Source organism: Lutzomyia longipalpis, chromosome 1 (genome assembly GCF_024334085.1).
Source record: "Lutzomyia longipalpis isolate SR_M1_2022 chromosome 1, ASM2433408v1".
In the NCBI taxonomy this organism is placed as follows: Eukaryota; Metazoa; Arthropoda; class Insecta; order Diptera; family Psychodidae; genus Lutzomyia; species Lutzomyia longipalpis.
In genome coordinates this window covers 17,679,125-17,703,180 of record NC_074707.1, presented here as the reverse complement: position 1 = coordinate 17,703,180, position 24,056 = coordinate 17,679,125, and the positions used below count along the sequence as shown (strand labels likewise).

Genomic DNA, 24,056 nt, shown 5'->3' with positions numbered 1-24,056 from the left:
TTCCCCCAATGACGTTGCTGTCAGTCAAAATGAAAACAAAAAAGTTGGTTATTATCGTCATTACGAATTTGTGCATTTTCTCTGAATTTATCTACAAATACTTCTTCTAAATACTTCTCGTGTCTCCAATGGCAACCACGGCGTACAAGAGATCATCTTCTGAGCTCTACCAAACAATCCAGGTGAGAAGAGATCCCCAAATAGATGGAAAAAAGATTTTGAGGTTATGTTCAATTTATTTCATAATATTTTCAAATCAATATTTTGTCCAGGAAATCTCCCGGAATAGAGCTCAGAAGCGTTTGAGGTTGATAGTGAAGAAACCCATTGTTTCCACATCAATCACAACATTCACAGGATTACTGGAGAGTGCGGGGAGTAGCAATGAAGCCCTCCAGTTGCTTATCAAAATATCCGATGCCCTGCAATTTGATGAACCGGAAATGGGTGAGGCTGTTCGGAAGTTATGTGAACACTTCAAGAAGGAGCAGGAGTCAGCTGTGAGGGTGAAGATTCTCGCATTGTTCGGAGATTTTGCTGCTGACACCAGCTACGATGGAGCTCTCCTGGCCAATGAGGTTCTCACTCTGTTGAAAAGTGAATCTTCGGCAAAAGTTATCTGCCAGGCTCTTCATAGTCTCCACAAGATTGGCATAAGTCAGTCATTGCCACAGAGTCATGTGGCAAAGATGGTTATAACGGCGAGGAATAGCTTAACATCCCAGAGTCACAATGTTCAGCGACATGCTTTGCTTCTCCTCGGGGCATTTGCATCCGTTGAAGAGGATTCCGTGGAGAAGACTGTTGAGCTCATTGGAAGGTACACAGATTCCCAAGATTCACGTGTCCGGGCTCAAGCATTCCGTTCGATTCTCACTCTTGGCGGAAGGGGAGTTAATCTGGCACCTGATCTCTACCCACGAGCAACTGATGCCCTCCGGGATGACTACGAGTGTGTCCGGAAGGAAGCTCTGCAGCTGGTGTACGAGCTGGGGACACGACATCCGGAACATATGATTCTCGTTCCGGATTCAGACATGGAAATGCGTCTCGTTGATGCAGCCTTTGGGAAGGTCTGTTCAGCAATGTGTGATCTCTCAATGCAAGTGCGTACGCAGGCGGCTGAACTCCTGGGTGGCATGACGGCGGTGGGGAGTGAATTCCTGAATCAAACACTGGACAAGAAGCTAATGAGTAATTTGCGACGCAAGAAGAGTCTGCATGAGAGGAATCTCGAGAACTTCACAAGCGGCGAATGGTCATCGGGGAAGAAGTGGGCTGATGATGCCCCAAAGGAATTTCTCAATGCTGCATCAATTTCTCTCATCGCAACTGGGGCGTGTGGAGCGCTTGTGCATGGGCTTGAAGATGAATTTTTGGAAGTCCGAACAGCTTCGGTGGATTCCATGTGTCGCCTGGCATTGATTCATCCCCCCTTTGCCAGTACTTCGTTGGATTTTCTCGTGGATATGTTCAACGATGAGATTGAGAGTGTTCGCCTCAAGGCCATCTATAGCCTCACAATGATCAGCAAACACATAACCCTGCGGGAGGATCAGCTGGAGACAATGTTGAGTAGTTTGGAGGATTATTCCGTGGAAGTCCGGGAGGGTTTGCACCTTATGTTGGGTGCTTGCAAGGTTTCCACACAGGCTTGCTTGAAGTTGGTCGTGCAGAAGATTCTGGATGTCCTGTCGAAGTACCCACAGGACAAGGAGTCAGCATTTGGGTGCCTACAGCGCGTTGGGCAGAAGCATCCGGATCTCTGTATGGCACTAACACCGCAACTTCTGCAGGATCACCCCTTCTTCGACAGTGCTGAACGTGATGTTGAGGATCCAGCGTACGTTTGCATCCTTGTGATGCTCTTCAATGCAGCCCAGCATCGTCCGCCGATGCTTTCCCTCTTTCCGGACACAACGGTGCGCCACTACGGCTACCTTCGGGATACAATGCCCAATTTTGTTCCCCACCTCATGCTACGTACAGTAGTGGATCAGACACAGCTGACAGGGGCTACGGGATCACGACAATTCCTCGAGACACTCCTGTACAACATTGATGCCGCCTATTCAGCTCCAAGAGCTCGTCAAGCTCTCCTCGAGGCAGCTCAGTCGAATCTTGATCGTTTAGCTGAGATTGATCCCGCCCTCTCGGGGACGGCAAACTTCACAGCAATGTTCCTGGGTGCTCAGCTTCTCATCCACCAGCTGCAGAGCTGCATTGCTCCGAAGCAGAACAAAACCCCATCGCGGGAATCGCTAAATCTCCTCATGCGGAAGTGTCTGAAGTTGCAGAATCTCTTCTCGCACCTCACAAAGGAGGATTGGTTGCTGGTGAAGCAGATCTCTCTGCGTGCCAGTGCCCTACATCTCGTGATTGTCGTCAAAGATCGCTCCCAATCGGCTCTGGCTCCATGCCAGCTACTTCTGCACATTGCAGCGGATATTAGTGTTTTCCTGCAGGATAATCCAGACATTGTGGCGGATAAATTCACAGGATCTATCTTACAGTCTCTCGCTGCGATAAGTGACCCAAAACCTGGACGGGTGTTCTGGGAAATCCTCCCAATTGTCCAGTCCGCCACCCCGGTTGTCACTCCACGTGTAAATGTGGACATCCGGATGTGCACGGCGAGAATCCTGGAGCCCTGCAACGTTGCTTCAGTGGAAAATCAGATAAAAGTCACAGCGGGATTGATTGCTGCTGTACCCCTTGTGGCGGACATTGAGAATCTTCAGGACTATCAGCGTCAAGATCTCCGGATACGCATTAAGTATCCCGATCAGAACATTCACACCGTTGTCCCACGTCTGCGGGATGTAAAGCGAATTCTCACGGAAAGTGGGGAGGAAGTCAACAATTGGAGACTCCGGACAACCATTCTCCTGAGTCATGGCGTCTGGACGGAAGCAACGCACGTTGAGATCTTTGTGTGCCTCTCTGTACGTCCCGGAACGGAACTTGAACTCTGCAAATCCGTCAAGATTATGTTTGCTCCCAAGCCAGTAAAACGAGGCATCTAATCTGGTGGCACAGGGACGGAAAATAGGGGAGGGACAGCCCAAGAAAAAGAGTCGGTGAGTCTTTTTTTTTCAATATTGGGGGGAACATTTATTTCGTTCAATAAATCATTTCAATAAAAATAATATTCGGGTAATAAAATGCTTAAAAACAAAGATTTTTTTCTTTTTCAACTTTACAATAAAAAACACTACTACACAAATAATTATTTATATATAAAATATATTGGCAACTTTTTTTCTTCGATAAATAAATTAATAACATTTCATTTAATAAAATTATATACTTTTGTTTACATGAGAGATTGCAAGAGATTCTCAGAAGGAAATTTTTAGTATTTTTCATTATTTTTTTGAGTTTTTATAACCAGTCGTATGGTGGAAATTTAATTTGGATTATTCAAAAAGGAGTATATTCACGACTATATGGGTTATTTTTTTTCTTTGCGGGGGAACAAAGGATAAACATAATGCTGTAAAAAGGACAAAAAAAGAATAAGTAGTTGTCAGAGAAATTTTCCAATCTTCAACTGAAATTAACTTGGATTTTCAGCCAGCAAATATTTGTCAAAAAATACAAACAATGACGTCAACATTGTGTTTTTTGTCTATTTAAATGTATAAAACATTTACGCTAATGTTTCATGGATGTAGGAACCCAGAATTCATAGCTATGAGCATAAATTGAACAATTTTAGAAAAATGTTTCAAATATGTTTCAGAAGTAATTTGTTATAGAAATTTTTGATGAAACATCATCGTGAATGTTTCACACACTTAAAAAAAGAAACAAAAGGCAAATGCGACGTAATTGTTTGTATTTAAAGACAATTTTCATCGGTTTTTCGGAGTTGATTCCAATAGAAAATGGTAAGTTTTTTTTTTCGGCAATTTTCTTATTCTATTCTTATTCTCAACAAGATTACGAATTTTTATGAATAGACTCCTTCAAAAATATATGTAGTTTAGAGAGCTACTCAAATCTTTTGAAAAGCTATATAAACAAAACAAATCAAGTGATACGTTAAAAATAAAATTAAAAATGAAAACAAACAAATTTTAAGAAAAATAATTTTAAAATTGGAGTATTTCAGCGGAAGGTACTTTTTGCGACTTTACATAAGCCAATTTACATAGTTTTTTTCTTGAGTTTCAAACTCACAGCATTTTTCTTCTCCATTTCATTTCCTTTTAGAGAAAATTTAAATTAATTTATTACCTAAACACAACGTTTTTTTGTCTCTCAATTACACACAAAAGAATGAAATAAAATAAACAAAATTAAAATATTACTTTGTGAAAGAAACTAAAGGAGGAAATTAACTAAGAAAATTCGAAAACAAACAATGTGGTGGAGTTGGAAAGTTGTGAAGAGTTGAGGAATAATTATTTTCCAGATTGGAAATTTAAACAAAATCTTTTTATTCAAAATTTATATGAAAGGTCGATTTTGTTTAAAATCTTTTTTTCTTACAATTCGTTAAAAGATTTTTGGTATTTTATGTAAAATCTTAAGAGATTTTGATAGTTTAGTTCTTACTTTAATCCTGTCTTTGAAAGACAATTACTTTCCAATGCTCTTTAAAGATATTTCTGCCTGTTTTTTAGAATAATAAATCTTTTATTTTTTCTTTTATGAAACAACAAAAGAACGATTTAAAAAAAAAACATCAACTGTCAAAATGTTTGAACAACTTTTAAGTTATAAGAAAAGATTTTTTTACAGAATTGACCCCAAAAAATTTGTTTTATTTTAATGTCCGCAATGAAAAAAAAAAAGATTTCTTTTAAATAAAAAACAATTATTTTAATAATTATAAGAAGGCTTTGCAATTTTCTAAATCAGTCTACGGATTTTTTTGTTTACAAATTGCTTTAAAAAGTATTTCAAGAATTTTGATAAATTCAAAAAAAGTTGTCAGATATGAAAAAATCTTCGGCCTAATTTGGATTAAAAATAATCATTTTCAAAATCACGAAAACTCTATAAATCTTTAATCTTTTAAGAACGGTTGAATCAAATAAATGCTGATGTAAACTTGAAACATGTTTTTTTATCCTTCGTTTATTTAAATATTTATCAAGTTCAGGTAATCCGATTTAGATAAACTCAATATCCTTGAAGAGAGATCCAAAATTTTCTTTTAAAAAGTTTTTTTCCATCTCCACCACGAACGGAATCTTTTTTTTTCAACATTGCTCGTTAAAGTTGTTTTTGTCTTTGTTGATACACAAAAAAATGACAAAGTATAGTGATTATGCCTCTATTTCTAGTGGTAATCAAGTGTTTTTGTTTTTCTTTCTTCATAATGGAATTAAATTACAAAAAAAAGAGTTTGCAATACAATTAAATTAAAAATTATAAGAGAGAGAAAATTTACACATAATAAAGTACACATGAAGTGAAATTATTTAAAAGTAAAAATAAACACAAAATATATTAAGTATAAAGTAGAGAAATTTTCATCTTAATTACACAAATAGGTAAATATACCTCCTACTACTCTTAAAATTAGAGGAAACATAGTACAAAATACAATAAAACTTTTATTCTCTCATTTATGCTTCGTCAAAATGTGTACAAACACAGTAATTTATATAAAATCTGAATTTCTAATTAATTACAGCAATATAATGCGAGGGGAGATAGTATTAATTAATGAAAACAAATTGCAGAGTTTGAAATTAAGGTATTATATTGAGAAATGTGGGAGGAGTTTCATTTTCTTTTTGGGAAAAATATTATTTGGGAGGGAAACTATAAAACTTCTTTTTTTTTTACATCACATTTCAACATATTTTCATAATAATTAAAAAAAATAAAAACATTTTCACCTAAAAGAATTCGAAATTAAATCGCGAAAAAAATTCACATTTTTATCATAATACATAATTCTCCTATCGATGTCTTTTGTTGCATTTTTTGTTTATAAATTATTAAAAAGAAAATCATTTACCTAAAAGAAAATATTTTTTAAAACTTCGGGAATAGTTTTTTTTGTAGTTATATAAAAGTTTGACATTAACAAAAAAATGGCAAGAGCGGACAGGTGATGTTTCCTTCGTCTCTGGACAGTGTTAAGTGATCACAGCACTTCTTTTGCATCAATCCTACATTACAAACGTTAGGGGGTATTAAAAAAATTGCAAAATAATTTTTAAAATGCATTTTTCGGCCACTTTGGGGAGGGTTTTTTGAGCATCTCATTTATATTAATTTTTTAAATGCAAATTTTGAAAGGAAATTAATAAAATGTCGCAAGAATTCCTTTTTTATCTCACATTACTTGCCTAGAAGATTATCACAAAATTTCTTTTCGTTTTTTTTTTTGGGGGAGTTTATGGGGTTTAGATTTATCTCCGTCGTACATAGAAAGAAGCTCCCCAGTGGCCAGGAATAATTTCAACGAGTTCCATGTAAAATCTCATTCATGCTAAAATGCATCGGGTAGCGAGCCGCTGGTTGTGTGCGCCGGCGGTTCTCTTGGGGAAATGCACTAGGTCTTGTCCGCAGTTGGGGCAGGGGGGTGTCTTCTGGGGGAGGTGGGAAGGGGGGTTGGTTTATCTGATGTTAGCTCCATTGGCGGGTGTCGTGGAGAGGCCTTGCTGTGCCGCAGCTGCAGCTGCAGCAGCCGCCGCAGCGGCTGCTTTGGAATTCTTCACGACCCCGCTGGAGTTCTTCTGCGCGAGGTGCGTCTGGTAGTGTTTGGCGAGGTGGGCCTTCTGGCGGAAGCTCTTGCCGCACAGGGAGCACGCGAAGGGCTTCTCGCCCGTGTGGGTGCGAATGTGCACATTTACGGAATATTTATCCTTGAAGCCCTTTGAGCACATTGTGCAGTAGTGCAGGGAGCGCTCCTTGCGCTGCCCATTGCACGCTGGGGGACTCGTTGTGGCGGCATTGAGGGTGCCCGTGCTACTCGTAGCGGCACCACTCGAAAGGCGTTTGTACTTCTTCGTGGATTTTGTGGGGCTTGTCGTGGTTGTGGCGGGTGCTTGGCTTGTCGTGGATACCTCCACGACACCAGGACGCACTTTGGCGGTACCCGATCCCGAGGGCATGGCAGTGTTGGTGGCGATTATCACTTCAGAAAAATTATCCGTTGTCGTGCAGAATTGCTGCACCTCCGACGCAATTCGTTTCAGCTTCTCAAAGTCATCCGTAAAGGCGGAGTCGAGTGTGAGGAACATATCGTCCACTACTTGACCACCAGCCGATGAGCTGGGACCACCACTCTGCTGCTGAGGTGAACTCACAGCGGAATCCTCAAAAAGGGGATTCGTGAGGGTTGAATCGGCAAATCCAATCGCCTCCTGTGCGGGGAAGGACATAGAGTTTGTTAGAGTTAGAATTTATCAGGACGGAAGGATTACCCAATTTTGAAGGATATTTACCTGGTCAGGAGAAAAGAGTGCTCTCCGGAGTTCCTCATCACTCTTCCCCACATTCCCAGCTTGAATTATCGTAATGCCATTCTGGACTTGGAGTCCTTTGGCGTATCCTTTCCCCTGCAAAGCGCTCCTCAACAGCGATTCCGGAGAGTCCTAAAAAATATTTTAAAAATAAGTTTATCTTTATTTCAATTTACTTTTTATTTTAGTTTTTTTTTTTAAATATTGATTCAATTCAGGTTTTGAAATTTTGCATAAAAATTTTCCCTAAAAACGAAAACAAAAGATTACAAGCTAGGTAATGGTAATGATCCTTTACAGGTCAAAAGGAATTATTACCAAGGGTTAAGAAAAACGTTAGAAAAGAAACGTCAAAGTGTCTGAAAAATGTCAAATGTTAGAATAAAAACCTCGTTAGATAAGAGCCGTTAAAAAATATAAAAGAAATGTTAAACGTTAGAAAAGTAACGACTAAAACGAATAAAAAAAAACTTCTTAATAATTTCTTTAGCTATGAAAAATGCTTCGGAATTTTCCTTCACAGTCTTACGCAATTTTCTATATTTCAAGAAAAAAAAATCTCAAGTTATCCAATTAATTTGCAAAAACGTGCTTTCTTCGACATTTTAATCATTAGATTTACTTTTTAGGCCAATTTGTTTAATTAGTTGTAACCCAACCTATCGGCCACTGATCTCTTGACGGAATCTTTAATCACTAATTTCAGCAATTTGTTGGGATTGCAATTTACAGGCGGAATAAACATCTTTTGGGGCCCCTCACTTCGGGTGATAAGTCGTTAATTCATATCAGATTTGGGGCCACTCTCGCGAAAAATGTCCACGAGAGATTCTCCCAAGAATTTCATATGCAAAAGAAATGAACATAAAAGTGGGATAAAATCGTTAAACATTTTCAAATAACTTTCCACACTTTACTATTTAATTATTTCACCATAAAACCGAATGCAAGATAATTTGCAAATCTATTAGTTTCACTTGCATAATAATCGCGCATAGATCTCCGCGTGGCTGTGAATCTGCCTGCATAATGAATGCTTTGTTGAGGTGGTAGGATATGGGGTGAAGAGACTCACCTGTTCTGTGTTGTTGTGATCAGCCATCTGCCAGTCGTTGTTGTTGTTCTGGAAGGCCGCCGTCACGACGCTATTGCCTCCATTTGTACTATTTACGGTAACTGCACCAGAGACCGATGGCTGTGTGGACTGCTGGAGGAGGAGATCGTCTGTCTTTTCAGTGCCGAAGCCACTGTCCTCGTATGAATACTCAGACTTTATGTACCCCGGAAAACTCCCTAAAAGTGTGTCTAAATCGAGTGGTTGTGTGACTGCTGGATCCTGCGTTGAATCCTTCCGCAGCCATGATTCCGAATTATTTAATACTGTTAAGGTGTAAATCTGCAAAAGGACATCGCGGTTAGATTTCTTATACTTTACAAAAGTGGTTTAGTTCCTTCTCACTTGTCCGTCTGTATTTGTGATGGAATTCGGTGTGCTGGACATTGTGTTGCCCTGCTGATTCCAATAGAAGCGGTTGAGGTCCTCAAAAATGGCTGGATCCAATCTATTTGGATCCTTATCTGTTCCCCAGAACTATAAAACACAAAGCAGAAGATTTTATTAGAAACAAAAAACTTAAAATAAAATCTTTTTATTAATTTCCTGGTCAGAATCTCACTGAATTTTTTTTTTTGATAATAGACTATTAGGAAAAAATTAATTATTGAAACAAAATCGTAAATTAAATGGTCTATAAAATGAAATCAACTCAAGGGGCTATTTATTAAACGAATATTTATTATGATCCTCATGGTGTTTCTTTTGCGATCTTGCAATCTTATAAAAAAATAGGAATTTCTTCAAAATAATCATAGGAATTTACAATTTGAACTACAAACTCGTTTGATCGTTCTTTCTTTTAAAATTTCTTATTATTTTCCAAATTATATGATCTTAAAATTTCAGCCCGTAATTCGCGCGATCTTAGCCAAAAACTCATGCGATCTTCGTGATTTATTTCAACAAATATGACAGATTAGGCGATCTTATCAAAATAATTCATGCGATCTTGCAATTTGTGTCAAAAATTCATGAAATTTTACATATACAGCCAATAATTCAAGAAAACCACGATTGCGACAAAAAAACATACGATCTTTTAATATCAGTAAAACATTTATCTGATTTAATAATTTCAGCAAAAAAAAAGATAAAGCGATCTTGCTATCTTGGAAATCATTGAAATCATGGAACGTTAGAGAATAAAAGCGAAAATGATCTTTAGATTTAAAAAAAACATGATTTTTTGCAATCTAATAATAAATAAAAACACGCGATCTTGCAAAATAGGCTCTAAAAATAATGCGATCTTGGAATTTCAGTCAATAATTTGTGCGATCTCAGCCATAAACTCATGCGATCTTCCAATCTCAGGCAAACAAAATGACGCGATCTTGTACTCTTGCTTTACCATGGGAATCAAACTATCCACTCCACAAATTTTCTTAATAATTTTACAATTCAATATCTATAAATTAAAAGGTAATAGAAAAGTTTTCCAATTAAAGAACACAAAACAAGCTTCGCAACTACTTTTAACTGAAATTGTAAAATATCAGCGGGTAATTCTACGAGATGGTCTATTAGTGAGCATTAAATGACGATTAAAAATGTCATTTGATTCCCATTTAATAACTTTCCTTGTAATTATATCCACTTAACTGTGTGATTGAGAAGTTTTATCTCTCAGAAGTTTGTGATCAAATGACGATTTAAATCAAACACTTTGGGTCACCTCATTAGGAAATTTATCTTCAGCATAAATCACAACGAGAGAAATCTCACACATGATAGTGTCTAAGTTGATGTATTTAGAAAATTTTCTTATTAAATATCAAGTTTCATTTGAAAACGAAGAAAAAAAACACCTCCCCAAATGAATTTTAATGCTTCTTTCTGCGGAGACAAAGTTTACAACGTTTCTTGAATAAAGAATTAGCTGCATGCAATAAATGACAAAATATGCGAAAATACAATTAATACCATTAATGTGCAATTAAACTTCTGTGAGATCAATAAAAAGTGTGAGTGTGCGTTTTTTCTTATAATGCCGCCTTTAAATCTTTGTACATTTTTTTCCTTCAACTTTTTTTTTCTCCAAGTCCCCCAAATACCAATAAAAATCACTTCATATAATTTTTAATTGCTCATGTGTGATAAATTATTCAGGAGACATTTTATTGCAAATAATGATCATTAAATTCCTCAAGAATATGATGCCCAAAGAACATATTCTTCGATCAATGGCCAATTTCCAATAATATTCCAATTATTGCTTTTTTCGGGGGGAGAAAAAATTTTTATTCATCACAAAATGATCGGTTATCAATATTTTATTTTATGCTGCAATTAATTTTTCGAGTAAACATAAATTTGGGGACCATCACTAAATATTTATGGTGTGTGTGTATCAATTGCGGGGTTCCTCGCTTCTTTGGCACAGTGAAGTCTCTTTTGTTTCCTCACAGGTATTTTGCTTTCTGTATACACAACGCGCAGAGAGAGATCGCAAAGATCAATTGCACGGACAAAGTGCAAGGGGAGAGAATTTCTTTAGGAATTTTAACTTACATCGATGCAAATGGGCATCTATTAAATTCAATCTCTTCTGGTGTCTTCTGTTGCACTAACGTGCCTTGAGGCACGTGCGATAGACTTGATGCTGTGCTTGCAAATCAATAACACGTTGGTTTAGTAGAGGTAAAAAGATTGCGCGGAGAGAGAAAAAAAAGTATTAATTTACCTCTCGATCGTACGGTCCGGGAATTGACCGCGTGCGGTGAATTAGTCTCTGAGGGAATTGCAAATAGCATAAATGGAGGACTTTAAGACAATTAAATATTGCTCCGTAAAGCGCGTGTACTATCCCACAGATGGGTTGCCTAAAAAAAAAGTCGCTCAATGGAGGACGATAGTACGGCGCGCATTCCACATTGAGACACGTGAAGAGTTGTAAATTGATTTTAGTTCTCAATGCTCTACGTTACAAATCGACTAGCTCATCTGGGATTCACCTGCTTCTAATTGATTGCTTTCGCGAAAATGCAACGATGAGATTTTCTGCATTTGTGCTCCGTTGATTTCCCATTCAATCAGCTTTGGAGTGTCAATAGTGCACCAAGTCAACATCATTAGAGGTTGCCAGGAATCTCTAGCAGAGAGCCGGTTGTTAATTGATTGCACACAAGATTCCCTCCAGAGGTGATCATGCGGCTCAAGAGTGGTCTCTTCACCTCATCATCGTCACGGCATGACGATTTAACCTGAATGTACTTATTTGAGGATTTTACTTATCATTAAAAAGTAAGAATTTATTCATTTTGTTTAATTTACAAAAAAGGAACTAATTTTTTAAAAGCTGATTAACGAAGTATTTCTTGAAAGTTTCCTTTCGCCAGAAAAAATTGTTGACCCATTTCAAAATAAAAATTCTCGAGAATCGAAGCATCGGGAAGATGAAGGAGTACTGAACAAAATTAAAACTAAACTCACGTTTCGTCTCTTTTAAGGATAAATTTTATTAAAATTTTCAGGAAAAATATTTCTCATTTTGATCTTCTAGACAAAAAAAAAGCTCTTTTAAAAGATTTTTACTAAAAGAAAAAGCCAGATAATCGATTTTCCACAGATCAGCATAGGAAAATTGTATCTCATTCCAGAATTAAAGTCACAATTCTGTTAATTCTAAACTGAACTACAATTTTCCTACGCTGACCAGTTATTTTCCTCTTGAATTTTACTTTAAAAAAAAAAGGGAAAATAAAAAGGTTTTTACAGCAGCAACTGTGTCACCCACAAATTGGGTAAATGATCCACTTCTCGTATAAAATCATGCCATTCACATGCATAGGAAAAGCCGAGGGAAAGTCTCTCCCTGTCCCAGTTGACCCAATTCACTCGATCTCCTACATCACTGCATAAAATGTATTCATTGGTAATTTCCTGCCACGTTGCATAAGGATTATTCACCCCAATAAATACAATAGCTGATGAGGTTTTTGGTTCGTAGACAACTTTGTAGAAGAATTTAGGAACTGGAATGCGAGGATTAGCTAAGTCATTGACCAAGACTAGTGGCTGTCGGTTAGCATTAATGTCGTACTTGTGTAAAACCCCCCAGATCCCTGTGAAGACCTCAACTTCAATGCCACGATCAGCAACAAAGCGTCGTACTCCATCTTCAATCCTCTCCCAATTGCCACCGTTGAATGTCTGCCACTGTGGCGCAGCGTTGATGAAGTAGAATGATGCCCTTTGATGGTTCGCAAAGATAAAATCAGCTCTAGCTGCTAAGTGTCCTCGAGCCAGGAAGTATTCATTCGATGGGTGAATTATGTCATTAGCTAGTTGTTGATCCTGCAGAATTTCTGCAAATGTCTGCCTTTGGGTATTCCTGCGGTACATGTAGTCCACGTCTATGTTGCTCGGGAAGTGGTCGTACTGCAGGAAAGATGGTCTGACTAAACCCCTTTGGAAGCCCTGATTGCCAGGCCTGAGCCAGAAGTGACTGTAGTAGGTTGTCGATATTTCCGTGTTGTGGCATACGTCGTACAGATGGAAAAATCTCCCATGTACGGGAAAACCAATTTCCGTTAAACGGCTCCCACTTCCATGGCACTGAATCCCCGTATTCCTAGCTGTATGAATTGGATGGTCTGCACATGTGAGGCTTGATATTTGATGATGTTGCCCATTCACTGAGAATGTGTCCGCACTCACGCACGAAGCGAAGATAGTTTGAACGTTGGTGCCAAACAGAGGGAAGTATGATGAGCAGAAGAGTTCTATTTGTTGCCCAGCTGTGAGTCTCATTATCCCATTTGGGTGCACAGGTACGAAGAATTCTGTTGTATTAGGTATGAGAAACAATGGCTGTGGATCACCAACATTAAACCACAAAATTGAGCACTGAGCCAGTCTTTGATCTTCTTTTATAACCGGTGGTTCCTCTATGTCTAAATCATAGCTCGGTTGTTTTTCACAATTAGTTAATTCACTAATTGAAGCAAAAATCAGCAAAAAAGTGAGAAAAATATTTTTCTTCCACATTTTACACCAAACTCTCTCACAATTCTTCGAAGAAAGGCAGACATTTCTTCGTTTAACATGATTTTTAAAACCTTATCGCTTCAAAGGCAAATTAACCCCTTTACTATCTAAAATGAATTTTTAACTACATAAATTCGAAAAGACTTTGGAATAAAGATACATTTTCGTCAAAATTCAAAACAATCCGGTGCATATGGGTTAAAAAAAATGCTGATAATGCGAGTCGGAATGCAAAAAATAATGATTTGTTACCCAAATTAGTCTATCTAATCGATGAGTTATAAATAAAAGAAATGACTTAAGATTGTAGAAGAAAATCATTGGGATTAATTTGATTCTTGGAATAATTTCAAAAATAGCCCCATCAACCTTTGTTTTCTTAAAGATTTTTTTTATTAAAATCTTTAAAATTTTTTTTTGAGGACTTTCCCGTGAGAATTTGGGATTATCTCCCAATTACAAAAGTAAACAAAGATCATTTGCAAGTAAAGAAAATAAATTGGTTTATTTGGCAAAAATTTATTTTCTCCAAACATTCGCTCAATTAATTCGTTTTGTTATTAATTGCGCGCCAAAATGGAATTATAATTGCTTGGATAAATAATTATTGGGAGTAACAGTTAATATTTTCTTGGAGCCATTCCTTGCGGAATCACCCAATGGTATGGGAGGTTCATTTAAGTAAATCAATGAAACATTCCGCGGTATTTGGCTTATTAATGCTCGTTGAGCATATTTTTCATTTTGTTAACCATAAATTTAACTTGAAATCTCGTAGAGTCAATTTATGGATTTTGCTCCAATATTTCGCGATGTAAAATGCGTCAGTCCACCCCCAAAAAGCCACCAAATGCACCGCGTTATTTAATTTGAAATCCACGCTCTTTTTGCCTCGAGAAATATTTTCTTACGTTATGAATAAAGCTTTTATATATAGAGGAAAACCCACCAACGATCTCGCTTTGGGAGACAATAGAACAATGCTCTCTGATGGAGCTTGAGTGTCTCGGAGGCATTACCTATATGTAGTTTTTTGAGAGCAAAATGAATTTGGCTAATTTCCAATAATGGGTAAATGCTATTCGCAACAAGAGCCCATAAAGGTGAAGTGTTGTAATATTTCAGCATGTCCACGGCAAACGCACCGAATTATTAAGCCATTATCGTTAAACACGGGCGCAGTGCGTCAGAGCGCGAGGCGGGAGAGACTAAAAAAGATTCAGGTTGGAAGATAAAGAAGCCATTTGGTGCTTCATTAATCATTCGCCTCATCAAATGTGGGAGGGGTTGAGAAAAATGCTCTGAATTCTTTGCATGGACCTCTTTTTATTTGACCACATTTTTTCTCAGCTTCTTGGTGCGCGCGTGTTCTACTCCTCTGGCATGGGTTCCATGTTAAAATAAATCAGCACAGAGACGTCCAATTGCGATAGATATTCTCTATCCATGTACCACACTATTGCTGTGAGTTTGGTCATGTTTTATTTTGGAGAAAAAAAAACTTTCATATTGTACCGGAAATTTGATATGTAGCATACCTACATACCTATATCAATGAGACAGTTATGGAAAATATAGATTGAGTTTATTTTTACTCTAAAGACTTTCACAGTTTTTACTGATTTTCAGTCATTTATTTCGTTGAATTAAATGGCTTTCTTATCATTTTGAGACATTTCAATTATCTATCTTATTTTTTTTTATAATGGCACAAATCAATTGCCTCACCATGTATTTTCCAGGTGAAATAGACGGTATTAAAGGACCGTCTGTTGTTTTATATAAATAATATCACCCCAGGGCTGATTGATTGATATCTGATACCTGATTGATATCTATACGTACTTTTAAGCATTACATAAAAATACCATGTAGTTCATTAAGATTTTTTGCAATGCATAAACGCCCTTGAAATGCTAAATTCCACAAAAAAAGATCATGCCGATCATGCAAAGAAATGATCTGGAAATAATTGATTATTTTTTGTGCGGAAAGAAGCTCGTTGCATTAATTCAAAGAGATAAAAAAAATTGTATAATTTGCTGATTGATTAGATTTCATTGAGATTCTGACTGGCAAATTGTGAGCCTTGAATGTCCCCCAGAAAAGATTTTTGCAAACTTACTTGATCGTATCCTTGAAGGGGCGGGTGTTCTCCACTGGCGCCGTTTGTGTCCACACCTGGAGGCCTGTCCACACCCACTCCGATGCCCATCTGTGGTGTGGATGCTGAGACAAAGTCGAAGAAGTCTGTTTTCGACAAATCCTCCGGCCGGAAGGTTTCACTAATATCCATACTCGTGGAAGACATCACATTCGCGAGGAGCTCTTCGACTTCTTCCTCTCCGTCCCTCCGTGGCTATCCATAGACGACTCAGTGCTTAATCCTTTTTTTGAACTCAGCAAAAATATTTCTCTTCTGCCACTACAACCACCCCTCACATCTGATGGCACATCTCTTAATCTACAATGATAAAGAGAAGATATAAAATAAATTAGTTTTGTTTCAACTTTAAGGATTGAATTAAAGATTTAGAGATTTTCACAAAGTCTGACTTCAAAATTATTTAGAAAAGTTAATTCTCAACATAAATTTTGCACAGGAACTTCCAAGGCTTTTTCTTTAATCGAATCGATTCAGTTTTTGTGAAAGTAAGGACGTTTTATGGCATTTTTATGCCCTTAAAGTAAAGTTTGGGTTAGTTAGTCAGAAATGAAATTTTAGAAGTTTTAAAAGAAGTTGTTTAAAACTTTCAATAAGGGATAATCAATATTGATAATTGATAAATAATCAATATTTAACGACTTTAAAGATTTCTTAAAGCTATTATTCCTTCTCTTTAAAATTAAATTAAAAATCTCCCACAAAAGTGTTTAATTTTCCATATTGGACCATCCCTTTAACACGCTATTTCAGACTTTTTAAACATTCTTTAATAAAAATTTAACTTGACGTGCCTAACTGCCCGTCAAAGTTAATACCTACAAAAAATTCTCACAAAATTCATAGTCACAAATTGAACCAAATTTTTGGGGAGCGCATAACGTCTTTTGCGTTGATTGATTGATTAAATTATAACTTCTGGACCATCCAAATATTCATCTGTCTATGCTAATTGTTAGTTTACAAATTGTTATATGCTTCCATTTTGGAATTTTCCCACTCTCACGTGGCTTTTGTGTGGTAAAAAAAAATGCGATGTCTGTGGAGAAGAAAGTTTAATATGGAATTTGGCACTCTTTTCCCCCATATTGAGACCCATCTCGACCACAGTGGAGAGTTGATAAAGTAAAATGAAAAAAAGAAGGAAAAAAAAACAGCAAGTCAAACCTACAAATGTTTGCTCACAAAAATTATGATTGATTGCATTTCACATGGATTCGCACGAGGGGGAGATGGCAAAGAAATCCGATATTTGGCCTTTTTGTCTCATGTCGAACTTCTTGCACGACTTGGGTGCGAGATTCGCCAAAATGCAACGTGACAGCCATTCATGTTGGACATGAGAGGAGTTTCGATATTGGGTGATTGTATATTGAGAGGCATATTGGGGGGATAAAGAAACAAAAAAAAGAGTCAATGAGCTGCACCGTACCATGCAATTAATAATCCCCAACCAATATGCGGTGCTTCGCGAGAGAGTGACAAGGTGTCAGGTTGGTGCAGATGAATTTTGCTCTCGGTGCTGGGATTTGGCGCAATGGTGCGTTTTTCGCGATACCTTTTTTCTGGCGGGCAGAAAGCATATTGGTGGGAAAGTGGGTCGCCTCAATGAGAGGGAGAGAATGTGCAATTGTGCGGTGTGTGGTGAGTGCCGCCCTGTCCATGGCGAAGCAATTAATATCTCCACAAGTTCGCCATGGTTTTGACTACATTTAAAGTACAAAATATATACAGATTGGTGCCCAAAATAATGGAGCATCCGGGGTGTCCTTATCATCTGTCTTTTATTTCATTTGTTTCATTTGAAAATTCATTCAGGATGAGGAAAATAATATCAAATGCATCCAGGAATATTAAATAGAAAGATTTTTGAGAATAATTTGTAGGTTCAGAAAGGAACAAACTGATTAGAATAATTTTCGGGAGTTCTCAAACAAATTTTACCATTGTTCTGATGGGAAAACTATGAGGAAAAATGTTGATAGATTTGTCTCAAAAATGTGCAAATCTCACGCATATTTCACTTTAAACATTTGCTAAAAAACTACCTTTTTACTTAAAATAGAAATAAAAACAATGAATATATGGAAAATTATATCCTGCACGTGCCTGTTTGGCTATGTATAGTAAATAGCGTAAATAGTTAATATGTAAATGGTAGATTTATCGTTTTTGACTCCCACCGTGAGCGAGGATTGCACACAAAACGATGCGTCCTCCACCTCAAAATGTAACCCTCCGCGCGATGGTGGCTTTTTAAAAAATTTTGTAATGGATAAATGTAGAACTAAACGTAGTTAATAGTTTCAAATTAATATCCGAGCTGGTGGTCGATGATTAATAGTTGTTCGCTGCCGTTGGCCCCATATTGGCTCAACAACACAATATCGATGGAGTAGCAGCGCAGCCGAAGAAGCCCATAAGACTTAGTATTTTGTTGAGTATTTATGGAGTTCGTGGTTAGAGTTATTTTTTTTCTTTCCATAGTCAAATTGTAGGGCAATCAAGGCACTAGCTGAGTGAATCTCTTCACAATTGATTGAGTTCCGGACTCAATCACATACCTATTCAATTAATTTCTCGTCTCTGCCGCTCCTTCTGCGAGCTCTGAATTAGACATCAAAATATTGGGTGGATCACATTCAATCAACATCAGCCGTGTATGAAGATTGTGTGTGGATGAGATCATTTAGGGAATCCAAAGAGATCTCTCTCACTCGAATTTCACGAGAAATCACCACGACAAGCATTTAATTAAATTAATGCGAAAATTTTTTGAGAGTCTCTTCCATTATATGGAAAATATACCTTCGTTGAGAGCCTTAATTTTTATTGACAATGAAAGACACTGAAATTCTTCCATCACCACAAGATTTCTCACTGGTTTTTCTCCTTTCAACTTCATTGACGACAATCATTGCGAATGAAAAAAAAACCCCACACCATCCAATAAATTTTATATTATTTTTCAGGTGTTTAAATGCGTTTTTCATTTCACTAATTTGTCTACAAAAATATAAAAAAAACAACCATTTGGCTGTTTTTTTTTAGTGCGGGGTAGGAGGAAACAAAATTATGGGCATTTGATTGTTTTCTAAAGAGATGTTTTAAAATTAATTAATGACACTTTCGTTTATTGTTAAAATACCCACATAATGTTATCACAACAAAATTCATCAATTAATTTTTATTTGTTTGATGTTTTTCCTCTTATTTTCATAAACATTTCCGAAAAAAATAGAAAACCCACAAAAGAGCTGGAAGACATATTTGACTCACTAATGGAATTATTATTGAAAAAAATATCTATAATGAAAGCTTAAAAGCTCTTCTTTTTCATGCGGAAAAGAATTGTTGTTTGAGCAACTTTTCAAAAGAGTTTTTATTGCTAAACACCAATAATTGAGAATTGGTTTAAATTTTAAAATTCCATTGACAAAATCAGGGGTACTTAATTTTGAAATTTCTTCCGAATACACCAATTTTTTTTCCAACGAGCTTCTCTTGAGAAAAATCTTGTTAAGAATTCAATATTCGTACCCTTGTTAGTGGACACAAAATTGTCTTCCGCTGCCGTTGTGGAAGAAAATGATGGAGAAAATTGATCAGCCAGAAAATCTTGTTATGGTTGAAAAAAAAATTATTGATGGCAATTACAACAGTGAGTTGATAAAATTGCGGAAATGATGGTCAAATTAAAATTAATACTCTGCAAAAGAAATGAGTGACTCTTATCAATTTCTCAGGTGTGTGTGTGTGCTGAAAAAAATATGTGAATAAAGGTAATTAGCCTTTAATGAAAATCTCAAAATATTTTCATCATCAGTGCACAGTTCCACTCAATAAAGTTAATTAGCTGGCGGGATGTCTTCGATAGGTGGTTCCTTTTGCGTTGCTTTTCAAGTGAAATTTCCTTTTAAAAGTTGCTAATTAATTCATTATTGATTTTTTCTCTCTTCCTCCATTGCCTGCCAGAACAAATATTCTTGTATTGATTGCCGCTCATTAGCAGCGATGGTTGTTTAATATTTTTTTCAACGGATATGCATTTTTTTCGAGAAGCGGAAGAGCCGTGAATGCCTTTTCATTTTTGAATGAAATTGCTCCGAGAGAAAATATAAAGAAATGTATAATACAGTGCGCCATAGATGCGAGAAATTGTCTACAATTCTCACTTATATTCTATTTCGCAAAAATAATTCCCCCATCGAGATTAAAACTTTCCATCGTTTATTACCCCACTCATGGTAACCGTACGGAACCTTTAATATTCCTCCGAGACATTTCCAGAGACAATCTTGAGCTCGTAAAGTATCTTTTTCTCCTACTCTCTATCCCATCCACAGTGGTCAGAGTGTACGCGATATAAAAATTAATATGCATGAATTGTGGTATGGCATGAGTTGCGTGCAACGATCTTGTGCGTCACAGATTGCCTGCAATCAATATTTTTCAATATAAACCGATGGTTATATGTTGGCTTTTTTTATTTTTATTTTTTCACTTCATTCCATCGCGATCCTACATGAAATGTTTGTGGGACTCTTTTCGCCACGCCCAAATGCAAAAAAGAAGTTTTGTCTCTAGGCAATTTGTGTGTGTGGCTCCTCTAAAAAAGCTCCACGGTAAGCTCGCACCTCTGCGTTGTGTTATGTGGAGACGTGTGAGAGAGAGAAAATTTCCAATTTCATCTTAATTTAATTATATGTACTCCAAGGAGGCTCTCATAGTCATACATCGAAGAAGTCAATTATCTTCCCATGGAATTTGTGTATGCCGATGATGCCTCGCGGAGTGTGTGGGGGGGGGGGGAGTGTAAAGAGACTCCATGTGCCAATTTATCATTTTATCTAATTGAATTTTAATTATTTGTTCCTCTTCAATCACCATCACCATGCGCAGAGAATCTTCTTCTTGACTTTTGTGTCTGTTCGCGCAATTTTCAATCCAATTTTCCTTCGTTCCCCCCGAAAAAAAAGAGGTGGGCATACACAATGAAAATTTCTGCGCTCCCCGATGACTGATGAATGCGCGATGACAAGAGTGTAATTAGAAAATTCGACAAAAAAGAGCACACGGAGGTCAGAAGGCACGCAAGAGTATGACCCACAGAGGAATTAAGCAAACAAAGGCTAAACAAATAGTTCCCTCGAAAGACTTGTAATTTATCTCGCGCGGTCTTCCCAGACATAGATTTTTTTCGCACAAGGAGAATTTGCCCCAGACAAGATGGGAAAATAGTGATGAGAGTGTGGACGATAAGAAATTTCTTTATCGCACTCAATTGGGCTGATGAGATGCGATGGTGATCGATGAAGTGTTGGCGGAACAAATTTCTTGAAGGTGAGTGAGAATTTATTAGAAATCTCACACCTTCTCCCACATAACAAATATTGTTTTATATTGATTGCCAAAAAATTACCTTCAAATTAATTTTCATTTGAAAAGTAAATTTTTAAATAAATCATTTTTTTTTATTTCTTTATGATGGGAAAGAGGAATTGCTGAAGACGATAATCAAAGGAAGGAGTTTATTCGGTTCAATGTTGGTCATGATCTCATTCAATGGGAACAATTGGGACACGCGTAAGGTTTCAAAGGATCAGAAAACAATAAGAATTTGTCAGATATATCATTTTTTGCTGTATTAATGTGATAAAAATTGAAAAAAAATGCCAAAAAAAGTAAGAGAATCTCTTAAAAAATACAGCATAGAAAATCCTTGTTAGGACTCAATTAGAGAAGAAAGCTTGAAGACGATGCTTCATAAATCATTGAGTAAATCTTTGTAGATTTTTTTCTGCTAATTCCGTTCGTCCCTTGTGTTTCTACGAAGGAGGTCATGGCTTATATTAAAATGAATAAACTTCTTCGCCTCTAAAAAATCTGGATATTCTTATAAGTAGTAGGTTAGAACACGAAAGCTCTGGAATTTTAAGCTTTAATAAGAAATTATAAATAATATTCAAAGATTCTCAAAATTCTGAATGAAGCTTTCAAATAAATGGTTCTCTTTTAAAATTAGCAATATTTGTTTCGACTGCTGTTGAATGAAATGATCAAAGATATATAAAAAGTGATTCATGCTTTTTAAAAGCTCTATTATTACTTGTAGTCTTCAAGTCAGATTATAGCATAAGAAAGCTCAAAAATTAAATTTTTGGCAATTTATCCATCAACTGAAGATGGTGTGTGTCTCTTCTTCTTTTTTCCCCTCTCTTATATTTTGCAGAAATATTTTGCAATATAAAGCCAATCTTTGACTCAGAAGCGCAAACAATAAAGAATGCAAAGGAAGAATGAGAAAGAACGGCTAGTCGTAAATTAGTGAATTTATCTGCGTGATGACTTTGCATATTATTTTGACTTTGGGGATATGGGAAAAAAGAACATTTGGCGGGTGAAGGAGAGATTCCGTCAGGTGATAAAATGGGACAGAACGCATCGCAGAACGAGATCTCAGAGCGACGGCATTCCTTATCCCCATTCTGACTTAGACGCGTTTTATTTGCCATTGATGGATGAGCGAAAGATTGGCACGATTGATCTGTGTGTGCCCGCGCGCGAGAGTGTTGTGTGTATACCTGAAAGGCACGTGATTGAAGGGTTTTCTCTAATGTGAGCAATTTTTCATAAAAATCCATCTCAAATGTGGACAGACCGCTATTATCCTGATTAATCAAATATGAGTGCTCAACTCTTTTTTATCTTTTAATTTTTTTATGATGTGAAAATATGGTTCACATATGCGCGAAAAAAAAGAGCTGTGTGACTAAAAATTCATCATGCAGAAAAATTTCTCACAACACTTAACCCATTATTTTCTCTTTGCTGTCCCCGCGCGCACCATATCATACGCGAAGTGAGATACCACCAAAATGAAAATGATCATTAAAACATTTCAATTCTGCAGAGTCATAAATTTGCCTTATAGCGTTCTGCATAAAATTGAATTTTCACTCAATTTGAGATTTTTTAAAATACCACAGACTTAATATTTATTTAAATTTATTCCCCAAATCTCTCTCGCGCCACACAAGCAAATTGATTAATGATTTTGTAATTTGGTGCTGAATTTTTGTTACGGGGTGGATCATTTTGAGAATTTGTCACATTATACCCATTTATTGGTCGTAAGCGAGGCGATTTTATTAGTTTTGCCATTCAGTACGATTAAATCGTATCAAATTAATCCCCGCGCAGATTCTTTATTTACTTTTTATTCTATTATTTCCATTCTTTAAAAAAAAAAATTAATGCATCACAATAAAATAAAATGAAAGAAAGAAATGGGATTTAGAGTGATTTGATGTCTTGTCGTCGCTTCTTTTTCACAGAAGCAAAATATGTTTTTTGGAGTAAACTTATAGAAAAGACATCAGAGTCACACTTATGGGGCCCATTGAAAAAAAAAAAGTCAAAATGAGGTAAATTCAGAATAGCTCTTTTGTGACCATTAATCCGAGCACGTTTCTCCGTTTAAGGAAAAAGAAAATTGGATTAAATTCATCTATTAGAGCGCATATTAATTGAGTTGAATAGAAAAGAAGACACATATTTATGTGTTGGGTCATCAACTGATTGCTATATTGATGAAAATTAATTAAGCTTCGTGAACAAATTGAATATAAATTCCATTAACTTTTATATTCTATGGCTAATCCCATATTTGTGGGGCAATTAAATAATTGCGAAAATGTATTCTGGTGGATTTCCATTAATTCATTTTTATTTTTACCCTCTTGAAAATATTAATCAAAATGCACGAAATGCATCGCTATTACCCAAGAAAACTAAACTATATAACGGAAAGTAAAACGAATTATTAAGTAATGTGTATATTATGTGTTTCTGTTTTTAACCTTAATTAAATTTACCCATCTTTATGCCTTTAAGGTTCGAAAGAACGATCAAATATTGCCAATAAAATTTAGTCAATAAATAAAAGGTTTTATTAGTTTGCATGAATGGGAATAGATTAAATTTTCAAGCATAATTTTCCCACCCTGGAAAATAATTTGAAATATTTTGTTTTATGCACCATTTTCCATGGGAGTAGGTAAAATATACAATATAAATTAATTTAAATCCATTAAACAAACATGAAATATTTCTGTGACATCGTGCACATTTGAATTTTCATTCATGCGCACAAAATATATATTTTGCTCTCATTTTCTTGCATTTAATGGAATTTTCTGTTTGAATGTGGACAACTCGTGAAATACAATCGATGATCTTATCTTCCACATCTGTTTTTCAAAACAATTTGAGGGCAATTTGAAATAGTTTCGGTACTATTTGATGTTGAATTAAAATTCCTCATTGGATTTTTTGCTCAATAAGAGTTTGC

General features: G+C 36.3%; 3 protein-coding genes across 3 annotated transcripts in view; 1 reads left to right on the top strand and 2 right to left on the bottom strand.

Moving 5' to 3' along the window:
* LOC129794178 (integrator complex subunit 4) lies at positions 1 to 3,179 on the top strand. The gene is made up of 2 exons (XM_055834833.1): positions 1 to 182; positions 273 to 3,179. Exons 1-2 carry the CDS (start codon positions 129 to 131, stop codon positions 3,024 to 3,026), a joined length of 2,808 nt encoding a protein of 935 aa, XP_055690808.1. The 5' UTR covers positions 1 to 128; the 3' UTR covers positions 3,027 to 3,179.
* LOC129794517 (zinc finger and BTB domain-containing protein 20) overlaps positions 3,088 to 24,056 on the bottom strand; it is a 104,798-nt gene continuing 83,829 nt past the window's right edge. The window contains exons 3-7 of the mRNA XM_055835273.1: positions 15,665 to 16,003; positions 8,893 to 9,024; positions 8,509 to 8,829; positions 7,416 to 7,565; positions 3,088 to 7,334 (exon numbers count right to left, since the gene is read on the bottom strand). Of these exons, the coding sequence (XP_055691248.1) occupies positions 6,585 to 7,334; positions 7,416 to 7,565; positions 8,509 to 8,829; positions 8,893 to 9,024; positions 15,665 to 15,850 (1,539 nt within the window). The 5' untranslated portion in view covers positions 15,851 to 16,003 and the 3' untranslated portion in view covers positions 3,088 to 6,584. The remainder of the gene's footprint in view (positions 7,335 to 7,415; positions 7,566 to 8,508; positions 8,830 to 8,892; positions 9,025 to 15,664; positions 16,004 to 24,056) is intronic.
* On the bottom strand, positions 11,984 to 13,571 carry LOC129794578 (uncharacterized). The gene has a single exon (XM_055835345.1). It carries the CDS (start codon positions 13,537 to 13,539, stop codon positions 12,262 to 12,264), a length of 1,278 nt encoding a protein of 425 aa, XP_055691320.1. The 5' UTR covers positions 13,540 to 13,571; the 3' UTR covers positions 11,984 to 12,261.